This window comes from Mesoplodon bidens, assembly GCF_964165515.1.
Source record: "Mesoplodon bidens genome assembly, chromosome: 7".
Taxonomy (NCBI): domain Eukaryota; kingdom Metazoa; phylum Chordata; class Mammalia; order Artiodactyla; family Ziphiidae; genus Mesoplodon; species Mesoplodon bidens.
The window spans coordinates 8,975,589-9,002,702 of record NC_138164.1 but is presented as its reverse complement, the minus strand read 5'-3'; the positions used below and the strand labels follow the sequence as shown (position 1 = coordinate 9,002,702).

Genomic DNA, 27,114 nt, shown 5'->3' with positions numbered 1-27,114 from the left:
ACTGGTGCTCTGTAGGGAAAGAGTGACCCAGGAGGAAGAGGGAGGCATTCTGATAACCTGGGAGCTGGCGAATGACGCCACCACTTTGGGGTCTCACACTGTGAGCTCGAGCCCCAGGCCAAGGCCCTACAACCCCCTTCAGAGTCTTGTTCCTTCTGAGCCCCTCAGCCCCTCTTCCAGTTACTCCTCTGAGATCCCTTCTTTGGCACCTTTATCACCACCTGCTGAGGCAGGAGTCTCTATGGAAACTACAAGCCCTCCCCCCTCCCAGAGCCACCCCATTTCACGGGCAGAGAAACTGAGGTCTGGAGGAGCCCCTACCCTTCGTAGGAAAAGGTGTGGCAGGACTGGGGTGGACACAGCGCCACCACATCCTGTGCCTGGCTCCCCCCACCCCAGTACGAGGTGGGTCACTGCTGGACGGGCAAGAAGACGGGTAAGGATTCAGTGGTCTGGGAGAGCAGCAGAAGTCAGGTTCTTCTCCCCTGCTCTTGAGGAGGAAACAGGAGCTAAGTGCACACACACCTGAGCTGTGAGCGCTCAAGCTCCCACAGAAAGTCACCAGTTTTATACCCTTGCTGCTCGAAGTGAGGGAGGGTCTCCCAGCCCCAGGCTCTTTGTGCCTCTCCACCACTGCCTGACAGCAAATGACCCTTTTAAAGACTCTAGAAGAGCTATCCTGAGCCAGTCAGCCAAGCTGGAGGCTGTGCAGAGAAGCCCTCCTGGGTCCACCGCCTGGGCAGGGTCCTTTTTGCATCATCCTGAGACTCAGCTTCTCCTGGGAATTCCAAGCTTGAAAAGGTGATTTGACTCTCACTTTCCACACAAACACAATGTATCTTTATTGAAGTTTGCAAAATAAAAACAAAACCATGCATTTCAAGTTAGTATAAAAAATATCTTCCTTATCCCCTGCCCCAACAAAACCCAACCAAACCAGCAGGACAGGTTATATTATCGCTGGGAGCTGGAGGGGGAGTGAAGGATGAGGTTAGGTCGGACGGGGTACAGACCAAGGGGGCCTGGAGGACTGGTTGACGGGCGGTCCCTACCAGGCCCTGGGGGATGAGGGTGAGAGGCAGAGGTAGCGATCTCAGCAGCATCCCACTGCAGTCTTAGAGAGAGCCCAGGGCGGGGGCCTTCCTAATCCTAGGTCCACGTCCTCTTCTTCTACCTCCCCGAAGTTTGGGTCTTAACTGAGACTCAGTTTTCCCATAGTAAAGAAAGGTGGGGGCAGAGAACCAGAGGTCTGGAAGGCGGCCACCCTCCCAAAGCTCAGGCCTCTGTGCCAGGGGTGACCCCTGTAGGAAGGAGAGAAGCCAGATGCTCAGCCAGCGAGTGGCTGGGCCATCACACCAGAGACCCAGCCTGACTCTGGGCGGGTACCATCACAGGGACAGCACCCATGCGGCTCAGAGCAGAGGAAGAGACCCCCCCAGCGCTGGGGGATATTGGCTGAGGGTGGGCCCCATCTGTTCTGAGCAGCCTTGGTGAGGGCAGGACCTGACTGGAGAGGCTGGGTGTGGGGCTCAATGCACCAGGCCTGAGAGGGCCTTGGTGTGGCCGAAGGGCTCGTGCCGAGGTAACAGAGGAGAGGGTCCCATTCTTGGAGATTGTGTCTGAGCCCTTGGGCCAGGGCAGGGTCCGGGGAGCGATGGCGTCCTCCCTAGTCATCAAAGAAGCGATAAGAGGTCAGAAGCCGGAAGGGGGAGGGGGAGAGTTCCCACGTGCTTTGTCTTACTCTCACCTCCCCTCTTCTTCAACTCTCCTCTCACTTAAAATCTGCCCACAGGAAGGATGGTTCAGCCACCGCCCAACCTTCCGTTAGATGAGAGCTGCCCGAATTCCCAAGGAGAGCCCTCATCTTGGCAGAGACCAGGGACACTTACTTGATATCGTTGGCCGGCTCCTCTAGGGCCTTGCCCCGGCGTTGGTACAACAAGACCAGCCCAACCAGGAGCCCCAATCCAACCATGGTGCCCACGACAGCTCCAGCAACCACCGTAGCCTCAGGCCCTGGAAAAGCCTTGCTGTCAGAGGGGGACTCTCAGCTTATTCCCTGGCCCTTTCCAACCCCACTGCCCCACTGTCCTACCATCACCATACACATTTTCTCTCGTTGTTAAGAAGAAGGTGACTGTCAAGAAGAAAGTGGTCACTGACCAAGCACCTGCATGGACATTTGACCAAGACAAGCTCCTTTTCCTGTTATAATGAAAGGCCTCCTCCCCTCTCTTGCAAACCCACCCCACCCCCCATTGACCAATCTTCTCCCTAACCACACTTACCCCTCACTGACCTGTGCTCACTTTCAGGGTCACATTGCACTGGGCACTGCCCACCTCATTGTGGGCCTTGCAGATATACACTCCAGACATGGAAGTAGAAAGGTTTTTGAGGTTTAAAGACCCATGGATGGCATCTGTGGACACAATTTAGCCGTCAGTCCAGGGATCCTCTTTCCCATGAAAAACATCCTGTCCCTCCTCTGGAATGTCCTCTTTGGCTCCCTGGGAGAGACTCCCTGGCTATCCGTTCCCTGAGGGAAGGGGAAGGTGTGACAGCCAGTGTGCTGGGCTCTGCTCCCAGTTGCCTAACTGCTAGCTCAACACCCCTTTCCATTTCCGCCGCTCAGTGTCCCCAAGTGATATCTGAAAGGAGGCTAAAGAGGAAGTGATGCCCAGAAAAACCAAAATCCAATGTTTACTTTTATTTCTGAATGGCAGAGAGTGAGAGAGAAAGGACATTGAGTGAGGAATTAGAAAACCTAGGATCCAGAATTGACCGGTCTTCTCCTTGTGAAGACTGGTCAATTGACTTTAAGAAAGTTACCTGCTATCTCTGGGTCCCAATTTCTTCATCTGTAAAATGGGGTAATACGACCTACTTGATTGTGTTGAAAGGAATATATGAAATAATCTAATGATTTTAACAGTTAAAGTTTATTGGCTGCTTACTCTGCACCAAAGACTAAGTTCTTTACATGTACTAACTTAGAAAAGTTTCACAACAAACCTATGAGGTAAGCTCTATGTAAAAATAATTTTTAAACTTTTACTATAAAAATGGTCAAATAAAAAGTAGAAAGAGGGACAAAATAAAAATCCATATACCCACAACCTAGATTCAACAGTTGCTAACATTTTGCTATACTTATTTCATTTCTCTTTCTCTTTTTTCTGAGACATTTTAAAGTAAATACTTCAGCATGAAACTCCAAAAATAAGGAAGGACAGTATCCTACATAACCACAATACCATTACCACACCTGATAAGTTAAGACTAATTCTCCAAGAGCATCTAGTACTCCATATTAAAATTGTTCCATCGATTATCTCAGTCAAATTGAAAAAAAAAAGTTCCAATTGCCCCCAAATGTTTTTTTATAGCTGGTGTGTTCAAATCAGGGCTATTAATATCCCCATTTTACAGATGAGGAAACAGAGTCACAAAGTCACACACCTAGTGAACGCAGATCTTCTAGCCCCAGCGCCTCTTGAGTAACCTAAGTCTGCAGCACCTGCCGGCACCTGGCAGGGCCTCTTTCTCCAGCCCCTCCCCCCACCCCGCCAGTGCTTTTCAGCATTGCCTCCCCTGGCACCCCGGCCCCTCTGGTACATCATCTTTCCTCTACCCCAGCCACACTCTCAGTGTCTCCAGAAGGTCCCTCACCTAAAACAGGTGCAAAGAAGACCTGGGAGGATGGGGGCGACCGCACCCACTGGTATTGGGCAGCGGGCTTACTCCTTGGGGACTGGCAGCTCAGGGTCACGTTGGTCCCCACGTGGGGCACGCCCCGGAGGCGGCAGGATGGAGGAGCTGGAGGAACTGGGGGAGGAGAGACAGGTTAAAAACTCACATCCGGGGGCCAGCGGCTCCCCCTCCCCCGATCCCACACGCGGACCCCCTGTCACTCTGTTTGCCCCTCCCCCAACCTTCACACTCAGTCATTTGGGGGAGAGACCTGCCCGACCTCCCATGGACGCCTCTCACTTACCCAGCACATTGAGTTCTAAAGTCTTGCTGCTGTGACCTCGAACAGTGCCTTGACTGTCTTGCAAGTTCACGGAACAGAGGTAGGGTCCGGAGTCTTTCTCCTGGAGGCCCTGCAGCCGCAGTGACACATTCCGGGAGGGCATGGGGTAGACCAGGGATGCTCCAGCTTTGCTTGACGTGACCCCACTGATGTGCGCCAACACCTGGTGGGCGGGCGTCACACCTCCCCATTATTACTTGTCTGCTCTGTGCCCAGGGCTCAGCTAGCCCCGCTCCCCCAAACTGGGGGTCTTCAAATGCCCCTCACCTGCACCACCACCCCCTCTAACCTCCAGCAGCTCTGCATTCACCCCGGTCTCTCGAGCTACCGTCTCCCCGCCCGGGGCGTTCTGCACCAGAACAGGTCCTGTTCCCCCGGACGCTGTCTCTTCATCTCCCACTTGGGGTGTTTAGAAAGTGGTAAAATGGTTGAGGGATAATGTAAATAGGGGGAAATGTATGAAAGAAACTTAGACAGCAGGGGTAGTGCCAAGAGAAAAAGTATCTTTTTCAATTTTCTTTTTCTTGAAGATCCCCAGCCCCCCACTGTATAAACCCAGGCCCTACCCCTGCAATCTAAGTTTCTTTCATACATACCCCCTACTTCTCAACTGACCTCCTGAACACACTTTCTAGGACCTTGCAAGGAGCCCAGCAAATAAGGAGCTCTGAAAATGACGTTTCCTTGGCTTCTGGGTGAATTTGCCTCTGAGTCTTCGTCTGATGTCAGGAAGGAAGATAGGTGAGAGATTGTCGGAGGACATGTACCCTTGCCTCTCAAGGAGGTTATATGGGAGCCGCGGGACAGATAATCATTTGGAAAGAGAAGCGGCCTGTGACAATGTCTAAAGCACAGATAATGTGAAAACAGGAAGATGCTCAACTTTTAAAAGTTGTGTGATACTTGCCCTAACCCTTCCTGTTTCCTATACCCTCAGTCCTCACTTTCCCCCTTGCCCGGCAAGTAAAATGCCTCTGCACTTGTCAGTGTTTGGTGTGCTGGATTTCTAGGGGAACCTGGGAAAAAGAGAATTCTCTGGGGAAGCCTCCAAGATCAAAACAAAAATTGAACGGGTGAGGTGGACCTTGCTTTTCCCTGACCCTCCTTCGAGTCAGCCATCCCCTGGCCACCCCTCCCACCGTTGCCCGCTCTTCCCTGCTCCCCACCCCGCCCCCGGCCCCGCCCCACCTCCGGCGTAGCTAGCCTCTGGCCGAGACGATTTCCCTCACCTGGCTCATATTCATATTCTTCCCTTCCAGTAAGAACCATATCACGGTGGGCACCTCCCAAGGCTTGGGCTTGGTCGAAGCTTGGTCCCCGTGCAGGGTGTACCACGCCGGGAGCACCACTTCCGCTCCCTCTACCGCCCGCAGCTTGGTGAGGCCGGCGGGCACGTGCAGCTCCACTTGGGCCCGCGAGGGGGACGCTGGGGATGAGACCGAGGAGGGTGAGCGCGGAGCCCAAGGACCCAGCTCAACGCGGCGGCAGGAGAGGACGAACCTCGCGGGGTCCCGCCACCGTAGGCCTCGAAGACTGCCCAGGGCCCGTTGGCCTGGGATCCCATTGTCAATTTCATCAGCGCTTCTTCTCCCCAACCTCAGCCCGCTGGCTTGCAGCAGGGATAGGGACCCGTGTCTACGCATTTATTTGTATCCAGAGGCACAGATTTCTGCGCACCAAGAGGAGGAGGGGAGATTTCTAGCGAGAAGGGAAAGACATCCAAGAGGAAGGGAAGAGTTAATACTTTTTATCTACACCCTACGTAGGCCACTTGCTCCCCCAATTTTTCTGGGTGGAAAGGCGCCGGTCAGGATCAACAGTGTTCCCATCTCCTGCGTTCTCAGCCAGATGCGCGGAGCGGGGTGGGAGGGTTAATCGGTTACCGATTAACTCCGCGGCTCCTTCTGAACTACTCCGAGCCAGGGAAGCTGGAGTGTCCCAGCGCCCAACCTAGCCCAGTGACTGCCCGTGCTCCCCGGCCTCCCGCTGGGTTCCCACACGTGGGCTTCCCCAGAAAAGTTCCCAAGGGCCCTTTTGGGGCCTAGGGGATCTGGGCGGGTCGCAGGGAATCCTGGCAGAGCTAGAGGAGAATGAAGGTCCCCTGACAATCAAGTACAAAGCAATCAAGTACAGAGCTTGCCTCTGCCTGTGACTGACCTTCAGGAGGTGGCCTGGGGTGTTGGTTTCAAGGAGGGGGCTGTCGAATCAAGGCTTGCATCATGGCGCCCAGGAACACTCACTCACTGCCCTTTGGAGAGGCAACGGAGCAGCCAGTCAAAAGCCCTTTGGGGGAATAAGCTTGGGCTTGTCCGTGGCCAGGCCTGAGGATGTTGGCCGACCTAGTCCTAAGCCCTGCTCTCACTGAGGCCCTGAGTCCTCGGCCTCAACACTCTGCCCTGGAGTCTGAGATGCCACCTCTGCGTGGTGATCAGGGGGCCACCGCTCGGACAGCGGCCGCGCACGGGTCCGGCTTTCCACCCTGCTAGAGGCCGGCTGAAGGCCTCTAAGGGCCCAGGAGTGGATCCGGCCAGGATGCACACCGCCCCCATGGCTTCCTGGCTGCGTGTCTTTACAGAACCCCAAGCCCGATTCCTTGGCCTTCTTAGCGCCCCCCCTCCCCATTTCCTGGCAGATCCCTGTGGGCCAAGCAGGAAACTTGTGCCCGGTGATAAGCCAGAAGACAATGAGGAGGGCGCCGCTGGACCGGAGGCTCTGCAGGCAAAAACAACCTCTGCCTCAAGGAGCCTGACACCCGCTCAGGACCAGCCCGCCGGCTGGGACGCGGAGAGGCCTACGGGTGGTGCAGGCTCTGGCCCAGCCTTTCTGCAGCTCACCCCCAGCGGCCAGACACAGTTCCCCGCCGCCGGAAAGCGGCCGCGGTCCCCGGAGAGGGGTGAGCCGCCTCCTCCCTAGGCCCCCAGCGACCTCCCTCAGGTCCTGCATTTACGAGGTCACTTTGCCAAAGGTACAGGGGTGGTAAATCAATAGTAATGCGGACACACTGGGGTCTGGGCAAAGGCCAGCTAGGAGCTGGAGAGGGCCCCAGGCTTCGCTGCCCTGGTCCGGGGCGTCCGCTGGAGCAGAAGCCCCTCAACTCTTCGGCCCCTTTTGCTCCCAGGTGCCACAGGGAGAGGCAAAGGGGGTGGTTGGGTCTGAGTGAAGGAGACGGGAGCAGCCCAGGAAAGGGACCCTTCTGGCCCACGCCAGACCAGAGTGTGGAGCAGGCTAGAGCGCAGGAGAAGGAAAATGGGCCTGCTCCCCAGGGCTACTATTTTTAGTCTCCCTCTTTCTCTGAGAAACTCCCCCCGCGGGCTTCTCACGCCCCAGGGGCAGCATCGCTGAGCCACCGAGGAGCGAGGGAGCAGAAAGGCCTCGGCGGAGAACCCTGTCGGGCAGAGCCCAATAGAGCCTGTGCCACCCAAAGTGCTGACCATCCCGAGGGCCATTTAACCCTCAAGTGGCCCCCCGGGGGTGGCCGGGTAGGGATGCTGAAGCCTGGGTCTTCAGTATGAAATCTGAGGCTCAGAGTTAGGATAGAAAGAGGACGACGAGTTGCAGGACAGCTGCCGAAGACACCCTGGCCGCTAACTTGAATTTTTCTCCCTTTCTTCAGAGATCCCCAGCAGGAAGGGGGGTGGGGAAGTTGGGGGTAGAATGCAGAAGGGAAAGAGGTGTTGATGTTGAAGCTGGGACGGGGGGCCTGAGAAGTCAAGGGATCCTGGAGCAGCCCCACCAAGCCTAGAGGGGCTGGTGGTCTGGTCTTGAGCCCCACTTTGTCTGGGGACCCTAATACTTCTTGCCCCAACACCCTTGCAGCACAGACTGGGCTAAAGGAGACACGGGTAAAAGTTAGGTGAGCCCCATCACTGTGGTTGAATTTCACTCTACATCTTTCCAAGCCTTACTTGCCCTGGCGACTTCCAACCTGAGAGAAATGAGGAGTTAAAGCTGACCTGGACAAACCCACCCTTCACCCTCATTCGGGATCCTTGAAGAAAGATGGCAAGAAAGCCTGGGAGGCAGCATGTGAAACAGCTTATAATGAGCTCAGTTCCTGTGGGTCCTTTTCTCCCAGATATTGCACTGGGCCACCCCAGCTCCTGGGCGCTCCTGGAGGCCTTCAAACACTCCTCAAGCACTTGCTCCAAGGAGGGGCCCTTCCTCTCTGACTCAAAGGCCCTCTTCTCTATTTCCTTTGTCCCTTTGGCTCTGGGAGCCAATGGGGGTGGTGGACCTCTTGGGGGGGCGTCACAATTCTGCTCCTCTAGGCATTCAAAGCCCTCCTCCGTTTCCTGTGTCCCAAATGACCTCACGGTCGTGCTTTGGGGGCACCTCCCTTGATTCCCAGAGCAGGAAGCAGGAGGCGGGGGGGGGCAAGTGGGAGGATCTGGGATGGAGAATTGAGGTGAAGTGTGTGTGTCAAGCCCGGGAACCAGGGAATTCCCCAGGGGCTCTTGCACATCAGTTTGTGGTGGGGTGGGGGTCGGGAGGGGGGGCTGGAGTTAAGTCCTTAAGCTCTTTAGCCAGTGTCTTATCCAGCAGCCCAGCTCATCCGGCTCTGCTGGGTGGAGGTGGGGAGTTGGGGTGAGGAATGGTTCCAACAACTCACCCCAGGCGGTGCCCTAACCCTCTCCCCGACCACAAACACACCTCACCCAAAGTGGGAGCTGTTCCCCGAAGCAGTGGGGACACAAGTGATGCCCTAGGTGGGGGGAAGTATAAGGGCGGGGAGGGAAAGAGTCAGAGACGGGAGTCCTGTCCCACCCAGTTTCTCATCAGTGCCCAAAACCACCTCCCTCAGGGTCGGATTCACCCCATCTCTCCCATCTCATGTCCCCTCCAGGTCCAGGGTTTCACTCACCGAGAGTAGTCAGCCCCAGGAACAAAAACCGCAGCAAGCTGGTCGCAGGGGACCCGGGCAGGGAAACCATGGCCTTCCCTGGCCCCGACGGAGTCAGGGGCGCCGGCTCCGGGACACACCAAGCGACAGGTGCTGGGGCCGCACGACAGCCGAAGCGGAGGCGGGAGCCGGGCCACTGACACCCACCAAGGGCGGCTCTGGCCAGAGTCTGCGTGCGTGTGCCGGTGGTGGGGTGGGGACCGACGGGGACTGGGGGCGGGGCACTCGAGGGGGCGGAGAGGTCGCCGTCCTCGCGGGCGGGGCTCGAGGGTGACCCGCCGCAGGGGGACGCTCCTCGCGCTCCGACAGCCGGCTCCCGCGGCCTCCACCGGGTCAGGACGCAGGGTGGGGTCGGGTGAGTCGTGGCGCCCCCACAGCCGGCCGGGGGCAAGGGCAGAAGAGAAGAGCCCTAACTCTCAGACTACGCCATAGCCTTCCCCCTCCGCTAAGTGAGGTAGGAAGGAGGGCCAGGAAGGAAGGGAGGTTTGGGGATTATCCGACGTCCAGGGGCCACCCGCACCCGACACCCTAAGCGGCCGGGGCTCCCGCCCGACCAACCGGCTCCGAGCTTGGGGGTAACGCGTCCTCAGCCTAAGCGGGGAGGAGGGGAGCCGCGTTTTCCCGGGGCCACTGGGGCTCCGCCCTGTGGGGCTTGAGGCGGCAGGAAAGGTCCAGAGTGCCGGCCGCGCGGGCCCGGTTCTGCTGCCCGAAACTACCAATTTCCCAGGGCCAGGGGCGGGTTGGGCCGCGGGAGCGGGCAGGGAGAGAGGCTCAGGAAGGGAGGCGGCCACGCCCACCCCTGCACGTGCCGCGTGGCCCCGAGGCTGCGGTGGAGGATGCGCCGGCGGTGAACCCGAGGACCGTGTTCACCTGTGGCCGGAGAAGAAGGGGCCTCTCAGCAGGTTCTCGGAGACTCCCTAAAACCAAGGCCCGAGGGTCACCCGGAGCTTGCGCCGCAAACCCAAGCAGGGAAGTGACTGGCGCAAGGAAACCCCAGGAGCTGAGCGGGAAACTGAGGAAACAAGATCCCGGTTCCCCGCTTAACTCTGAAAAGCCTTATGCAGACTGGGGAGGCAGGGGGCAGCTGCGGGAAGGTAAACTGGACCAAGTCGCTCCATTTATTTATCCCCATGTCTTCGCTGCCTCCCATCCTTCCTCAGGCCCGCTCTGATCCTTTAATTCCCGGGACTAGATCATGTTCACTGTGAAATTTAATTTAACCGTCCCTCCCCGCGCCAGCCGGTCACGGGCACCTCTGCGCCCCCTGGCGGCGGACCCTCTCAGCTGCTTCTTCCTAGTGTGACCTGCCTGGCTGCTCTTTAAATACCTGCCATGCAGTGGCTTTGAGAAACGGCTATGCAAACGCTAGACTGCTCATGCAACCCCTGGAATCTAGTACTTGGCGGTTCAGTGACAGCAAAGGCAACAGGAGTAGGTAACTGCTAGTCTCATATCCTTATGCAGGGACCTACAAACTTGGAATTGTCAAGTAGATTGTGTGTGTGTGTGTGTGTGTGTGTGTGTGTGTATATATATATATATATGGGGGGGGAGGGTGCTGTTGGTTTGGTTTGTCTAGTCTATCACACTCTTTTTTCTTTTCTTTTTTACTTTGCTCTTCACTGCAAAGCACCTCTTGTAAACATCCCTCCTTTATTTCCAGGTCAGGCCTAGGTTACCCCAAATAAGTTATTCCTTCCAAAAACGGCAGTACAATGCTCTTGGTTGTATCCCAGGAGCACCAAAGCATCTGATTACAGAGGCTGTGCTCGTCCCTATCAAGTGCTACGTAAGGCAGGGAGGGCCTCAACATTCACTCTCAGTAGCTAACTTTCCGGAATTTGCACCCCAAATAATTTACAACATCAGAAGTAAAGATACAAATAAAGATGTGTAGGCAGTGATTCTCTCCATGTGACACTGAAACAGTCCCTTCAGGACTCTTTCACTGCTCTCACCCAATCAAAGAATTTTCTATACTATCTCCTACTCCAGCCACTTCTTTTCTGCTGACCCTGAGGCAGTCAAGCGGTAGAAGTTAGCAGAGCAGTTCTATTACTTTCTGGAAGTTTTTGCTGAGATGCAGTTTAGGGTGAACATTGCTCTCTACCCTTGTGTAAAATGGGAATGTTAGTGCAGATGATCTGTGAGTGACCTGAATAAACAGGTTGTGTGCAAGAACTAAGTTCATAGTTTCATATGTTAAGAGACTTGCAGCTCACTAGTGTTTCTCTTGGTCATACCTCATCTTTTATCTCTACAGTGTTTTTTAATGCGGATACTTACATTTGAATGTAGTGTCTCCATCCTCCTGGAATCAGTTATAAGGCTTCATTAAGGTCTAAATAGTCTACTTTTTGTTTTTGGAAATGCTCATATAGTTATCTGACACCCTGTCCTCTTTTCTAGATTGTTCTGGCCAAAGAGAATGGATATTCAGTATCAGCAAGGTACTTTCTCTCCAAGTCTCCATTTCCCAGTGCTCAGCTTTGTCCTCTTGCCCCTATCCCTCACCCATCCCAAGCCACATGGTGAAAACACATATTGGATCAGTCTTTGCCATACACTCTGTGCTGCTCACAGTGGTCTAGCAATGCCCTATTCTCAGTAACGACAGGTAGATCTCAGACATCCTCACTAAATGTTCCCAAATGTTCTGCCCCTGCTAAGTAACTAACAGCAGTGAAAAGCGGGATAGGGGGAAGAAATGAATGAAGCATAATGTTAGTTTTAGGGCTGATCAGTGGCAAAGTTTGGGGGATGCCATGTACTACTCCTGATGATAATGCTTTTTCCTGCAGCACTTGGCACTAATATTATGAGATTATTGCTACAAAATGGTCAATGAAGCCTCGGTCTTTAGGACTATAATTCCAAGTTCCAAAGAAGAGCAAACTCATGAGAATTTCCTAAAGCCCATACCTACAGCCTGTGTCCAGGGAGAAGAGGTGCTGCACTCAAACATTCCAGGATATTTATTTATACTCTCCCTGAACTAGCACCCACTTTTAGCAACTCACATCAGGAAACAGCCAACTCCATAAACCTAGACTCAAATGACATTAATAAAAGTCATCCCATTGGTTATAAGCTCTCTAGTCACTAGAAAAATAAGCATCAACCAACCAAGAGGTATCAGAATGAGAAAAACCACTGATTTAAGATAACTCAGGTTGCAGGAAAGTACATTTTTTTAATCAATATGCAATTTTATCTTCAATAGTACAGAAAAACGGGGAGAATTATAGCTCTTACCTGGATTTGCAGTCCATTTAGAGTACCCGAGAGATTCTGGGGGAATCATTAAAGATAAATAACCAATCTAACAAGTCCCTGTCATGAGACCAAAGTGACCCTTGACTACTCTACTAGTAAGGTAGTTCTTAGCCAAGAGTACTAACCTCCAACTGGAGTGCTAGTTGACCCACAGAAATCACTGAAAGATCTAAACGTGATGGTTACCCTCCTAATGGACTGACACCTTACAGTTTCCTACCCTATGGATCACTTAAACTTTTTGTTTGGATGTTTCTATGAGATCTTCTCTCCTTTTTTACAGGAAGTATGATGACATCAATTCTCCACCTGTGCTCCTGAGAGAGCTGCCCCTGATTACTGAGTGCAAAGATGAGGAATGAGAGTCTCTTACAAATTCATGTACTTAGGGCCAAAAGGAATATCCTTCTGTAGTTTTAAAAAGTAGCACAAAATGAAATGTCCAGTGACCTTTGTTACTCTGACAAGAGATAATGGCATTGGTCAGTGGGGTACAGAGAGTGAAAGGAAGTGAAGCTGCCCTACTCTGTTGTGTTCATCCCTAGCAGTAAAGTCAGAGCACAGTCCCACTGCCAGTGCGACCACACTCCGCTACAAAAAGCTCCACTAGTACGCCGAGAGGCCAGGAATTACTTTAATGATTTTTTTTTTTAAAAAGTTTAAATGGCAGCACAACCATAAAGTTGGTACATCACAGAAACAAAGGTCTTTGCAGGCAACACTGATTGGGAATAGCAAAACACTTGATTGGTGAAAAAAATGAAACTCTAAATTATATACAATAGTAGCTAAGGGTAATATTGAAAAACAGTCTTATTTACTGTGACTCAAGATTTAACTTGCCATTATCTATTGCTTATTTATTCAAGGTTGTAAATAATACTTATATAGAGACATAGAGATGTGTAAAAATGAAACATCGTGAAAAAAATACAATTTTTCAATTTCATATGAAACTCAAAGTATAAGTTTTGTCCAATATGGAATGTACCTACATTTGTTTACATCAGGGCTCTAAAATCCATTTAAAAATTGATTTTGTTTTTAAAAAAGAAACAACTGACCCACCATGCAAGTCCGCTGTATAGCTTGCTGGCTCAAAATGAGCATTTTCAGGTGAGGTCTGTTTTTTCTGCCCAAAGTCTATCATGATTTCTTAGTTGTACTGGCCCGATCGTGGAAAGAGTTTCCATGAAGTCTGATGGCAGCATCTGGATGAGGGACAGTCTGGGTAACGGGATGTGAGTAGAGAAGAGAGAGGTAAGAGCCCAAATCCTTATGAAGGATGACATTCAGTTGTTAAATTTTAAGGGGTAGCCAATGGCTTTTTCCAGGCACTCAACTAAAGAGCCAGCGGAAAGAAAATCCCTCTCTACTTCTACAAATTTGATATAGATGGATTTGGGGGAAACTCCAGGATCCACAATACAGTTCTGAGACAAAAACCCATTAATACCGACCCAATCTTTGCTGAAGGTTTTGGTATTTGCTTGGAAATGTAAAAATAAGCATTGCTGCAGAGTCCTGACCTCAGCGATCCCGAGGTAGCAATAGATAATTCGGGTAGGTTCTATTTCCACCTGTAGTGAGGCTTGTGCTGAAAGGGTTTCCAAGTCAACCCGGCCCTCCTTTCCTGGGTCCAGGGAATGTCGCTCCATGTGGGGTGAGGGGGGCCTCTCAATACACTCTTCATAGCCAATGGCGTAAAGGCCTGGGCTTTTGGGAATGCCTCCTGGCAATAAATACTGAACAACGTTCCCACCAGTTGGTTTGGAGTGGGCAATGGGTATCCAGTCAATTTCCATGTGCAGCTCCAGGCACCGCGCTTCACTAATAGTGATCTCCAAAAATTTGTAGTAAACATTTTTCCAGTTCATTTTCTGCACTCGGGTCATGATGATCCGTCCCTCAGGCTTCTCAGAATTGAAGTACTCCCGGAGTCGCTTGCCAAGGGGCACCTGGGAGCTGATCTCAGCATAATGGTAACGGATATCCTCTTTCCAACGGGTGTTATAACCAATTCCAAAAATGGCCAGTTTATTAGAAAGATGAAGCCTTGAAAAGTCTGTCCAGCTCTGAAACAGTTCCCATTTCAACTGTACGGATTCCAAAATCTGTATGATATTCTGCATGATGTCTCTTTTCCTGGAAAGAGAAATAAAAGTCAGATTCTTCAGGTGTCTGGATGAGCACTGTCCAGTAGAACTTTCTGCAACGGTGGAAATGTCCTGTGTCTGTGCTGTCCAATGTTAGCCATTGCACTTAAGATGTGGCTAGTGTGAGTGAGGTATTAAGTTTTTAATTAATTTTAAATTACATTTAAATAGCGATAGGTGACTAGTGGCTACCATACTGGACTGTGCAAGTCTAGATAATCATAGTATTAAAATCTGAGACATGCTCACCCTTAGGAAGTTCCTAGGAACTAGTGAAAAACTGCTTTCCATTACTTCTAAAGTCTGGCTGTATTCCACTGAGTAACTATTGATACATAAGACCCTAGGATTTCAGAAACCAAGGATCATGTACTTTTTAAAGTGGCTATTATAGTGCATATGATGACCTTCAGACCTAACTACCAAAAGCAGGTGAAGGATGCTGTATTCAGAAAAGTAACCAGGAGGTATCACTTAAAAGAATGAACACATTAATTTCTAACCTGGAAATTCTGAAAGTTCAATAAGTTTGGCCCATACACGCTGGCCATAGGAAAATATACAACTGATGATGACTATTGATCTGATACAAAAACATGAAAAAAGGGCATTTTCTTCTATTTGTCTGAAATACATTACTACTCCCAAATTTAAAAGAACTGTCAGTTTAGCACAGAATTAAGATCTTAGAATTCAGATGAAAAAATTCCATTATTAAGCTTCAGTTTTAAGAGAAAAAAAATTCCAGATAATGAATTGAGATTTTTCTAAAATATATTTTATAAAGGGAAGCAAAAGTATAGAAATTATTTCAGTTTTGATTTGGACAGTTAACAGAAGAAGACAAAGTACAGGGAAATTCTTGTTTCACATGCTGCTTAATTCATGTAATTCCAACGGATACTTCATGATGATTCGTACATTTATATGAGGATATTTGTTTCTCAGGTAGGGTACAACTTTGATACTGGAAGACTGAAGTTTGTTAAATATCAACTTAGCAACAAACAATTACACTCGACGTCAATCACAGGTTTAAGCTACAAAACTACTCAACTACCACACTCACATACAATCAAACACAGGCAAGAAAAGAGGGTGTAATGGTGGTTTGCTAATAGCTTTTTGGAAGGAGACAGATCCTGGAAACTTTATTCTTAAATTCTCATACCTTCTGGAAGAGCTTTTGGAACAAACTGGGGAATCTTCCACATAGTCATTCTCTCTTACTTTCCTTGATTTTCTTTTCAAGATGGCAAAGAGCTAATGTTTTGTTATCAGTTGCTTCTTGAACCAAAGACTGCCCTGGACTTATCCTCCACACTTTAGTTTGTCTTGAAAGCTACTCAAGTATCTAAGTGGCCATCGGGATGAAATCACTGCATTTCTGGAGATTGTTTCTCTTCTCAGAGTACACAGAAGCACTCAATCACTTTTCTAATATTTAGATTGCGGTGCTTGTGAGGCTAAGACATAGGACCATGTTTCTGCATGGGTCAATGCTTTAAAGAACAATTATCTTTCATAGCTACCACTCTTCCTGTCCTCTTTTAAAATATTTTACTGATCTCAAGGAGGACTAGGCGAAGGAGGTGGGGTGGAGGGCAGAGCTTTTTGTCTGTTTTGCTCACTGCTGTCTTCCTATGCCTGACATACAGTAGGTATTTGATAAATAAGTGCTGACTCTTCTTCGTGGGTGAGGGATGGTATATCTGGCTACAGGCTGTCTCAGCTAGTTCAGGCTAATCCCCCTTAAACTTAGAAGGAAAAGATCCCAAATGAAGTTATTTTATTCAGCACTGTCATAGCCCCAAATCATCAATAAGGAACAGTTCTGAGCAAACTGCTGCACTGGGAAATGAACTGTCTCTTAGAACCCTCTCACCCTGTGAGCTGAAACCTGGAGAAGAGGCAGCCACACACGACATTTCTGCAGAGCCTGTCAGTTTCCTGCCCCACTGATCTGATCTCGGCCTGAAGCTCCCCGGGCTCAAGCCTCAGATGAGCTTTTCACAGCTATGGAGCACAATGAGAACTAGATCCGGTTATTTAAACAGTTCCTGAGAACTACCTGTTGTGTTTCTGAAGTTCCAACCATGGGAAAAGTTCAGGGGGTCTGAGACTGGTGACACCAATTCTGTGAAGCTTGAGTTCATCCCTAGTTACGTCAATTGGGCCTCCCCTGTAGTTCCTAAGCACTTGCCTTTTGAGTCCCAAAATGGAATATTATAAGGAATTTAGGTGTCCTTCTGGCCCTCCTATCATTTCACTTAACCCCAGACAAACTCTGGGCCCTGTGACTTATCTTTGTATCTTATTTAAACATCCAAACACCACATCCACACACAGGAAAAAACCATAAACACGCTTATTTTCATATATTTATTTCTTCTTGTTGTATACAACATTCTCAACATTTTGGATTAACCACTGGAAAACTTAGGCTACAAAGATGAGGAAGAACAACTGGACATGCTCTCTCAGTGGCACGGCTGTAACTCTCAGAGCATGCTTCATTACAGCAAGACTTTTGTCATTAAACTTAGGTAAATACACTTTGTAGAAAGGTGGAACATCTACTTACTGTGCTTCTTCAGAAGACTCTTGTTTTATTTTTAATGTTCTCTTTGTGACAGGTATTTCATCTGAAAAACAGAGGTTTTGAAAAAAGTTATATTTTCCTAAGTGGTGCATACATTTATGTAGCCAAGTAGCTACATGTCTACTGTTTGTTCCATACTTTCCAATGCGAGAACTTAATTCTAGTGTCAAACACTGTCCAATGCCAGATTTATAAATATAACTCTTACATAATGAGATGCATACATTTACATGCAAGATCAGAAACCAGCTCTACAAGTATAAAATTCTTCAAGGTCACCAGTGGATTTCGAGCTAGGAGCTTAAAGCTTAATTTCATGGCAAACATGATTTTTAAAGGAACGAGAATGAAAATAATTCTGTTCTATTTAGATTTTCTATGTAGGTTTTAGAGAGCAATTATTCCCCTAATATCAGGATCAATATATACTATGCATGTTATTTTTTTCCCAAAGGTTTAGGTGACTTAACTCTCTCCAGCAAGACCAGAGTTAGAGGATGCTAGAGTAATTTAGACCTCAGTACCGTTTTGAAATTAAGAGGTAGTGATCACTTAGCATCTGTCCTTTTTATTCTTGTAGTCATCAAATTCTCTCTCTTACATTGTGTTACTCTTACAGTTTTATAACCTCTTTCTTCACTCCCTCTCTCTTCTGATATTTGAGAGATTTTTTTTAGACGCAGCATTCACAAGAAATATTATCATTTAATCCTTTTTCTTTCGAATTAAGCCTTTCTCTATCATCAGGAGTTCTGTAAAATAGTGCCCATTGGCTTTTGTCTTAAGCTAGGGAGGCACATTTATAGTACCAATCCTTGGGGGCTACCTGAGTATTTCACTGGAGAGTGAGAACATTTACTTGTAAGTGAGCACTCATTACACAACGTGCTATGAATGTACAAAGGTTGCAGCAGAAACTTGATTAGTACTTGCAAATTATGAAAACTAAAATTGGAGCATGTACGGAAAAGAAAAAAGAAAAACAACTACATATACCCTCTTACTTAGTCCACACAAGTTTAGATTTGATGGCCGAGTTTTGTTTTCCATTTTTAATGTGAAGACTGGGAATAAATCATTCCAGCTACTGTTGGGATGGGATCCTTCACAGAGTTTGAAGGAGTATGATCCCTGATAATGTTCAAATATCAGCTCGTTTCAAACCAAGGCTTCCCTTCATTGATTATTCAGACTGAAGCCTAGAAAGGGATCTTTTGCAAATCACAAACAGGAAAAAAAAAAGTATTTGGGATAAAGGAAGGAAAAGACAGTTATATCTATACCAGTCGAGCCAAGAGTCAACACTCTTTTTTTTTTTTTTTTTTTTTTTTTTTTTTTTTTTTTTGCTGTACGCGGGCCTCTCACTGCTGTGGCCTCTCCCGTTGCGGAGCACAGGCTCCGGACACACAGGCTCCGCGGCCATGGCTCGCGGGCCCAGCCGCTCCGCGGCATGTGGGATCTTCCGGGATAGGGGCACGAACCCGTGTCCCCTGCATCGGCAGGCGGACTCTCAACCACTGCGCCACCAGGGAAGCCCAAGAGTCAACACTCTTAGCAGTCATCTTAGAACTAAGAGGTGCAGGATATTTTTAATTGCGTAGCCTGTCACTGAGCTTCCTTGTGCAGCTCAGCATTAGGAATTCTTCTGTGTCTTTAGGAATTTTGTGGAACCCAAGTCACTAAGCACTAGGCTGGTAGTTTAAGGATACCCAAATTGCCCCCAGTAGACTGGCTATATGCATTGTGCTGTCAGTGGGAATGGTATAAGATATTACAGATATGAAGTACCTGTGCACATATAAAGATATGTATATGCACGTGCACGTGCGTGCACACACACACAAGTAACATAGATACCGGCTCTCTTACCCAATTCCTGATCTGTTGGATAGCCGTGGAGATCCTGACTGTGGTTTCCCCAGTCCTCCTGTGAATACTCCTCCATAGTGCTGCCATCTGACTCCAGCTCCTGGTACAAGCCACTACTGTTAATAAGTACAGGCTGGCAGGGCTGAGCATCCCATCCTCCCTGACCAAACACCTGTTCCAACTGTTCAAATGTGTAACTGCTCTTTCTTTTCCCAACACCATGTTCTTTCACCCGACTGTAACACCTGCGAAGGGTCTAAGACACAAAGTCTTTTGTTATTCCTTTAAAGCTGTACTTCCTCTTCCAGGTACGGACCACAGATATTAATTACTATTAGACAGACACAGACAGACAAACACAGACACATTGTTACAGGAATGCTAGATTTTAAATTCATGATTATATTAGAAAAAAATACTAATTTAGCATTTACTCAAACATGTTATAATTCAAACAATTACTTTGCAATTAATTATCCATTAAACAACAAGAAACATTACAACATTATTGCATGTGTCCCATACACGTATTTGTACACCCCCACCCCCATTTTAAAAGAGTAAGAAAAAAAAAAAGGAAAACAAGAAATACCAGCCAGCCAATAGGATGCACACCTGCCACAGAAAAGAAAGAGCTGCTATTTGTGCCCAGAATTTGGAAAAAGTGAGGGGGGGGGGGAGGACAGAAAGAAGAATTTCCCAAAGCAAAGAATATAACCTTCCTTACCCTTGATTAAGAAGGAATACAGGGTAAAAACAACTGCCTAAACAAATCAGCTGGTAAAACTTGTTACTTACATAGTCCATAATCTTTACTAACTCACTCTGTCTTTGGGGAAGTTGCTAAAATTTAAAAGAGATCAAATCAATAATGCTACAGACTTCCAGTCTCAAACATCAGTTATCAAGAAACAATACACTAATACCTACATCTAAAAATTAGCCAGTGATAATACTAGTCTATTCTACCAACTCAAACTGCCAGCCAAACACACCAACAAATGAAGCCAATAATTTCCTTTTCGGGGGGAAGTGAGGTGGAAGGGTGTTATTTCACTTCTTTTTCATGGCACACAGCAAATATCATTATGCAAATCCACAGATAAAACCTGGATAGTTTTATTATCTTGCACAACCCTTCAACTTGCTTCGTGGTCCTCTAACGCGTATTTCTGATGATTTCCTTAGTTTCATGGTACATCTTATGCTACCTTACACGACATTTCAAAACATAAATCAAGGACTTAGTCCCCGTCCTTGGGCCTTTAGTTCCCAATTTAGTTTAGTTACATTCGTCCTCTGTCCCATCGCTGTCTCCTTTTTTTCCTTCTGCTCTCCTCTCTGCTTTACTGGGTTTTACTCTGAGGATTTTCGTGACAGACAAGACCCTTTTTCTCTGGTGGCTCCAAATACTTTCTAACTCAGCTGTGTCAAACAAGTTCACCTCAGGCTTACTTTACACACATTAGCCAGACTATAAATTTCTCCTGAATGTGAGATGACTCTCCATAAACCAATATGTCCTCTATTCTCACCAAACAAAAACAACTCTGAATAATCTTTATCAGGCCTCCTCGGAAGTTCAGTACCTTTAAATCGCAGTTGATAAACTACAGGAAGACACCCTGTCAAATACTTTGCAGATCTGTCCCTCAAGGCCAGAAATCCAGATGGGCAAAAGGAATAATAAACATAAGACACGGATGATGATCTCCCTCTGACACAAGCAGAGGAGTGACTAGAGTCACCCCGTCCTAAAACCAGCCAGCCTATCACCTGCCTCATTCTCCCTTTCTGGAGATTTTTTCTGGTGCCTCAAATGATGCCTTAAAGAAGTTAGGTTTCTGCCACACTTTAATTAGCGTTCCTCCTCTCTCTTTGTAAAGGAGAGTCACAAGTACATAACACACAACTTTCTGGAACAAATCAGAAATGAACCTGGGAAACGTGTGATGAGCGACCCTTCCAATGGAAGGAGACAAATGCCTGCAGCAGATCTCATCTGACTTCCTACACACTCCCCTTCCCGGTGCCCTCTGCCCTCCCCCCAGGGACTGGAATTTGAATTGCAAACGTCTCCTATTTATTTTTATCTCACAATGTCTACTTTCTGCCCTCCAAGAGCACCCCAGCCACTCTTCTCAGCTCCTCCAAGGACCGTAAATGGAGAGTCCCAGCCATGTCCCTGTCACCCTTCCAAGGCCATAAATGGAGATGGAAACCATGCCACTGCTCATTACTTACTGGCCGCCTAGAGAAAGGCATTCAGCACACAAAAGAGCCCAACTGGATCTCTCACGGAGGGTTATTTCAGAAGCCAGGGAATAAAACTAACATTCCTTTGAAGGAAGGGGCCACACTTAGGACGTGACCTAGGCATAAGCAAAGCCACCAATCTTTGACACTATATATGGTGGGAAACCACAGAAAAGATTTACTTTCTCTGAAACCACCGAATCGAGCTTAAAATTTCACTTGGCTTGTGTAATTATGAATAAGCAAACTAGAAATATCTAAGGGTTCTAGATATGGAAGAATAATCAGATGATATATTTTATATTTCATCAAAAAAGCCTGACAGAGCTTGCCACCTCTTACTTTGTAGTGTACTTTTGAAATACACTTTAATAGTGCAATATGCTGATATGTAAAATAACTATTAGGGGTCTGAATGCAAAATGTTTGGTAACTCCTAAATCCATATGATAGGTATCTGATGTATTGAAAGATTTCCAAATTGATTTTAACTCTCTCAAGACATAAATATACAAAAGACGTATCTTCTGGATTCAGTAAAGACCACAGATCCAAGGAGAGGCTGTTTAAATAGCACGTATCAACTAAGAAAAAAAAGCAAGAACTTAAACATCAGCTTGACTGCTACTATAAGAAACACTGGGATTTAGATAAATGAGAGGGACTTTGGAAATGGATAAAAAGGACATATGGAGACCTTCCACTTCTTATCGTCCATAATAAATCAGAAAAGGTTACACTTTCCACACTCTACATGATTAACCAAAACATATAATTGATTGTGTGTCTCTGTCAACAGTCCTAAATAAACCAACTTAACACCTACTGTAAATCTTAGATTAAGATAATGCTCTGGAATCTAGGAAAAATGAAGTCTTGCCTCCCATTTTGGACAGCCATACCAAACCCAACAAGAACCTCAACTCAGCTTCCTGGGAGAACCATTTCCTGTTCAACACAAAAACCCTGTTTCTCTTCCTTCTTCCTTTACCTCACTCATCTTAGAAATTTATAGTCACTTAGCTCTAGCAATTTTTTTAAAAATTAAGATCTCAGAGGGGAAAGAATTTGCTTAAAATTATTAAAGACTATTCTAGTCACAGTGTAGAAGAACACTTTCCTTATTGTCAGGAATGTCCACGGTAAATCAGTATTACTGCCTCCTCCCTGGGACAAGAGCTATGAGATAATACTATATCCTGAGTGAAGTTATAAGGATAGAGGTCAGGAGAAGTCAAAAAAATCTGAACAGAAGAACTAAAGTACAGGAAACAACCTGACCAGGTGGTCAGATCAGAGAAGTCCAAAGGTATTTGATGTGGAAGAAATGCCAAGTGAATGCTTGGTAAATCCACCATGCCAAGTGTTCAATGACTAGGAAAGGAAAAGTACCACAGGAAAGACGTGAAAGACGTCCCATTACCAAAGCAGGGAGAAAAATCAGGTGGCTGACAACTGACAATTTATAGACAGAGGGAAAGTTTTGCCAAAGTTTAAGATTACAGTGAAAGAAAATGAGAGAATAAAGATGACATTCATTGTGGATGAACGTAAGGGGAGTCTGGAGGTAGGGGATGGGGCAGGTAAACAAAGGCAGGAGTTTTAGATTGGCAGGATTGGGGGTTTAACGGCAGCAATGCAGAGAAAGACCCAGGGTTACAGTACACGTAACATTAAATACAGTGCACAATGCAGCTATCTTGCCAAAGTAAGTAAATCCAGTATTGGGTTGTATAAGCAGAGGAATCACATGTAAGCTATGAAGGTGGCTCTTCCTCTCTATTCAGCACCGGTGAGGCCACAGCTGGAGCACAGCATTCAGTTCTGGGCATCGAACCAGCTACAAGAGAGGGAAATTGTAGAGTTCAGAAAAGGGCAAATAAAATAATGAAAGGCTTGGAAAATAAGATCTTTAAGTAGGGCCAGTGGTTTCATCAAAGCCCTTCCTGACATTATATAAGCTACTTTGGGGGGTAAAAATAAGGTTTCTTTTGTTTCAGTGTCCTCCAATCCCTCCTTCGACTTCCAAGAAGTGGGAAGAACAGAATTCTTCCCTGGTGTGGCAAAGTAGGAAGCAAGCTAAATAAATCATATGAGCATATGCCAACCAATTCTGCTACAGGCTCAATCATTTCCTCAAAATTTGCCCCATTTCATACAATCATAAAATCATCACCATGACAAAACCACTGTTCTAACAGAACTGTCTGTCGATGGAACAGGGTATATAACAGGGAGGAACAGAAATAAGGCATAATTGCCATATAAACGTGTTGTTTAGAAAACACCGGCATGATCAGTCTAAGATGTCAGATGAAAATAGTCACACTGCAGGGAGGACAGCTTAGTTATAACAGCAGGAAACAGTGTTATAAGAAAAAACAAGCAGTGAAACAGATTTTCAAATGTAGTTGTCAAACTGGCCATACTAGAAATGACTTACATACTACGGTTTATCTTAACCCTCTGCCAACTAAATATGATAAATTTAAAATTCTTTAACCCAAATGATTAAATAAAGAATACACTTATTTGCAAACAAAGTCTTAAAAATCACATATGATATTCCATAAGAGATAGGGGAAATTACACTGGGAGCAAATCTCCAGTGACTGTTTATAAGTGTTAGGAACAGTACCTCAGCCTAAGCAGATGTGTACTGCAAAGCAAAAGAAGCCTTTGTGAAACAGATCTATCCTCCTCCTTTCAACTAAAGCTACTGCTTTACTGTGTTGCGATTAGTTGCTCTTAGTTAACTGAGGCAACAGAACAATACTGAGTTTATTTCAATATCTCTAAGAAAGATTCAACATTTCTTAAATTAGTTTTATTTTCTGTGAGCACAAAGGCAGGGGGAAAAAAAACCTGAAATGGCAGACAACTGTAAAAACATTTCTGCAAAGTTAAGAGGGACATTAAGGACATAGTATAAACTACTATATATATTTTTGACACAGAGCTGTAACTAATGATGAGGAAGTCACTTAAGGTGAAATCCATCTGGGGCCAGTAGCAGCTTTACTACCTGCTTTCTTAGGTTTTCTGTACATTAAAAATTTGGCAAACTGACTTGCCAATCACCTAATCCTTTAAAACCAACCTAAATCCTTTAAAACCAACCAACCAAAAACCCCAACAGAGGAAAACCAAAACCAAAAACAGCACTTGTTTCACACTCCCCGGTTCTTAGCGCTACAGAAGTTTTGGCAAGTGAGAAACCTTTTTATTCTTAAGATTTCCTTTTCCTTTTCCACTCCAGAGCAGAGGTTCTTAACTTTTCTGAGTCCTGGATTCCCTCCCCAGAAGAACACACATACAAAACTGTTCCACACAATGTCAAGGGGAACATGGACTCTCTGAAGAGCTCATACAAGAACCTTCGGTTAAGAAACTCAGCTCTATGCCATGTGGTTGTTTCTTCCATAAAAAAAATATAATAGGTATTAGTCAGAAACCCTAAAATGAGGTAGACTTAGTCTGTGTCATAGGTTTTACAAGAGAGTCTGGAGACTGGGGCCAGTTCAAGAATAACTTCTCCAGTTTCCTCAGTATCCTGCTCATTTAGATAAAGCAGCATTAATATTTCCTTTAAGAGGTAAATTAGCAAAATTCCCATTTCTTGAAAGAAACAATTTCTATCAGTAAAAGCATACAAGGATATCAACTTACTCTTCACAAAAATATAGCGCTTTTTTTCTACCTGCTGGGGAAGAAATGTTTTTTCTGAAGTGGCAATTAAACAATAATAAATGATTCATAACATGTTGATCACCTGTTCCAGTTGTATCACATAGTACTTGATCATTCACTATCTGATTAAGTTATCAATAGAGATGCTATATAAATTACCTGAGGTAACAACTTAGGGAAATGCACACACCTAGAAACAAGGATAGGAAAGTAAGTCTTGACTACCTTCCTTAGTGGATAATGGCTAAGCCTTAACATTTCCCCATTTTAACACTGCCTGAAGACTAAAGGGACTCAAAGGAATAGGCAATGTCTACACTAATTCAATCCTTAACTCAATGGGATCAAAATCTGATCCATTATTCCACTGAAACTGTCATGGTCAGCAATGCCTTCTTAATTACTAAGAACAATGGTCCTCAAACTTTGTCCTGAACTCATTTGACTTTCCTGCAGCACTTAATACCATTCATTACCTATCTGTGTCACCATCCTTGCCAAATGCCTCTTTTGTAAAACTTTCTGTAATACACTCATTGACAGAGAGTGGGTGGGGCTGCCCAACGGTCTGATAGCAAACCAGGTTCCAACCTCCAAAACATTACAGAAGTTTTGAATGGAAAAGAACTTTAGAGATCATCTAGGTCTAATTAACAAATGAGGAGCCGAGGCCCCAAGACAAGTGAGGATTCCTTCAAAAGGGATTTGCATAGAAAAATTACCAAATGCCACTCACAAAATGTTACTGTATCCTAAGAAAGCTATTCCACTAGACTGTAAGTTCCATGAGGCAGGGGTTATGTCTGCCTAGTTCGCTGCTTCCCGGAGCCCAGAATAGTACCTATCACATAAGAATTGTTCAATATATATTTATTAAATGAATTGAGGTAATTTGAAAGTAGTAAATCACTACCAAGAATATCAACATTGTTTTTAGCAAAGAAAATCAGGAAACTCATCAGTTAACCACAACGAGGGATTATATTTATAAAAATCAATAAATCCAAGGTAGGTAGGACTCCTAAAACCTTTTGAAAAAAGCAGGAGCCCTAAAGGGTATAAAACAGTTACAGCTATAATTAGCAAAGCAAATTAATTTCTTTGTAACAAAGGAGGACTAACAGCAGAGGGCAAGGCTATTTTAAAATATCTACCATGTTACACTTTCTTTGGGGGGGGGCGGGCGGGATTACCTGCCAAATGGAACTCTGTAACCCTGTCCAAATTTTATTATTTCTTATGCCTTACAAATTAAATAAATAAAATATTCAAGAATATAATATTCTTTGACAGTAGTTCTGTCAAAGATAGAAAAGGAAAAAAAGATTCAATTGCTTCCTGGATTTTAACAGGGTCAGACAGAAGAATGACCACCAGAAACCAAGAGCTCCTGCCTCTCGGGAGCCTTAGTCTTTGTGGGGACTGTCCAGGATTGAATTCCATCAGCTGCACTTCATCCCCAGTCTGCCTCTCAACGACTCACTTTTGTGTCTATAACTGGTCAGTGTGTCTTCATGAGGGAGAAATACTTGCATAGAACAAATCATTCAGGAAGTTTTGTTCTCAGTGAGTATCAACTCCTAAGCTTTCTAGCTTCCTCCATGCTAGGAGCTGAGGGTTTTAATCCATTCAGATTATGAAGAAAAAAGCCCTCAAGGAGGACAATACTAATCGCCAGAACCAAATACCTTTCTTGCTCAAGGAACTATACTTGCATGGCCATAAAGCTTTTAACTCTACTCTGTATGTAAATCATACAGATACTCATGCAAAATCTCACATTGGCAGCAATACTAGATAAGCTATACCTAGTATGTATGGTCATGTTTAAGGGCTTCTTTGGGATACAAGAACCCTTCTAGACATCTTCAAGGGCTTCTCCATTTAGAACAAGACAGGTAAAAATATTAGGGTTTACTGAACTACTTAACTATTTCAGACAAAAGCAGCAGGTAGTCATCAAGCACAGTCAGATAACACTATGTATCTAGAACTTTCCACCTAAAAGGGAAAAGAAATCAGTTGTTTGGTAAAGCACTGACTTGAATTAGAGGTTATTTTCATCTGATCTCCTATATTACCTCTGACGTTGCTACATTAGCATCTCTGTTGAATCTTTTCTCAGTACTTCCCATCCCACGGCACCACCTAGAAGTAGTATTTGGATGATATTAAAATGGTAACTTTTATTAGTATGTGAGAACTAGAAAACACACTCAAGAGAATTACCTAAAATAGATCTAGGATAGCAGTGAGAGCCATTCATCTTTAAAGTCCTGCCATACAAACACCCTGCATCACGCACTGACTGTTCTGTAATCAGCGGTGT

General features: G+C 46.3%; 2 protein-coding genes and 1 long non-coding RNA gene across 9 annotated transcripts in view; 1 reads left to right on the top strand and 2 right to left on the bottom strand.

Annotated features, from left to right (window-relative positions):
* Positions 1-817: 817 nt before the first annotated feature.
* On the bottom strand, positions 818-9,074 carry ESAM (endothelial cell adhesion molecule). Its single transcript, XM_081241419.1, has 7 exons — positions 8,898-9,074; positions 5,266-5,462; positions 3,998-4,199; positions 3,673-3,828; positions 2,300-2,422; positions 1,890-2,016; positions 818-1,666 (listed from the first exon to the last, which is right to left on the bottom strand). The coding sequence occupies exons 1-7, from the start codon at positions 8,965-8,967 to the stop codon at positions 1,351-1,353; spliced, it is 1,191 nt and encodes a 396-aa protein (XP_081097545.1). The 5' UTR covers positions 8,968-9,074; the 3' UTR covers positions 818-1,350.
* A 176-nt stretch (positions 9,075-9,250) lies between these two features.
* Positions 9,251-12,651, top strand: LOC308621184. Its single transcript, XR_014016425.1, has 3 exons — positions 9,251-9,390; positions 11,346-11,386; positions 12,496-12,651. It is a non-coding gene; the product is annotated as an uncharacterized lncRNA (long non-coding RNA).
* The window catches only part of MSANTD2 (Myb/SANT DNA binding domain containing 2), a 29,558-nt gene continuing 14,594 nt past the window's right edge, over positions 12,151-27,114 (bottom strand). The window contains exons 1-5 of one of the 7 annotated variants that reach the window (XM_081241415.1): positions 25,522-25,678; positions 22,846-22,935; positions 18,840-18,939; positions 16,953-17,013; positions 12,151-14,357 (exon numbers count right to left, since the gene is read on the bottom strand). In XM_081241415.1, the coding sequence (XP_081097541.1) occupies positions 13,505-14,357; positions 16,953-17,013; positions 18,840-18,915 (990 nt within the window). In that variant the 5' untranslated portion in view covers positions 18,916-18,939; positions 22,846-22,935; positions 25,522-25,678 and the 3' untranslated portion in view covers positions 12,151-13,504. Of the gene's footprint in view, positions 14,358-16,952; positions 17,014-18,839; positions 19,096-22,845; positions 22,936-25,521; positions 25,679-27,114 lie in introns of those variants that run through there. The other 6 variants (XM_081241414.1, XM_081241412.1, XM_081241413.1 and 3 more) reach the window with 6 other exon arrangements.

What these genes read in the sequence shown, in the direction of transcription:
- ESAM (XM_081241419.1), bottom strand. Translation starts at nt 8,967, where the DNA reads ATGGTTTCCCTGCCCGGGTCCCCTGCGACCAGCTTGCTGCGGTTTTTG. An exon ending in TTTAGAACTCAATGTGCTGG is followed by an intron (nt 3,829 to 3,997) that starts GTAAGTGAGAGG and finishes CTCCTCCCCCAG; the next exon opens with TTCCTCCAGCTCCTCCATCC. An exon ending in GACCCTGAAAGTGAGCACAG is followed by an intron (nt 2,017 to 2,299) that starts GTCAGTGAGGGG and finishes AGGCTTTTCCAG; the next exon opens with GGCCTGAGGCTACGGTGGTT.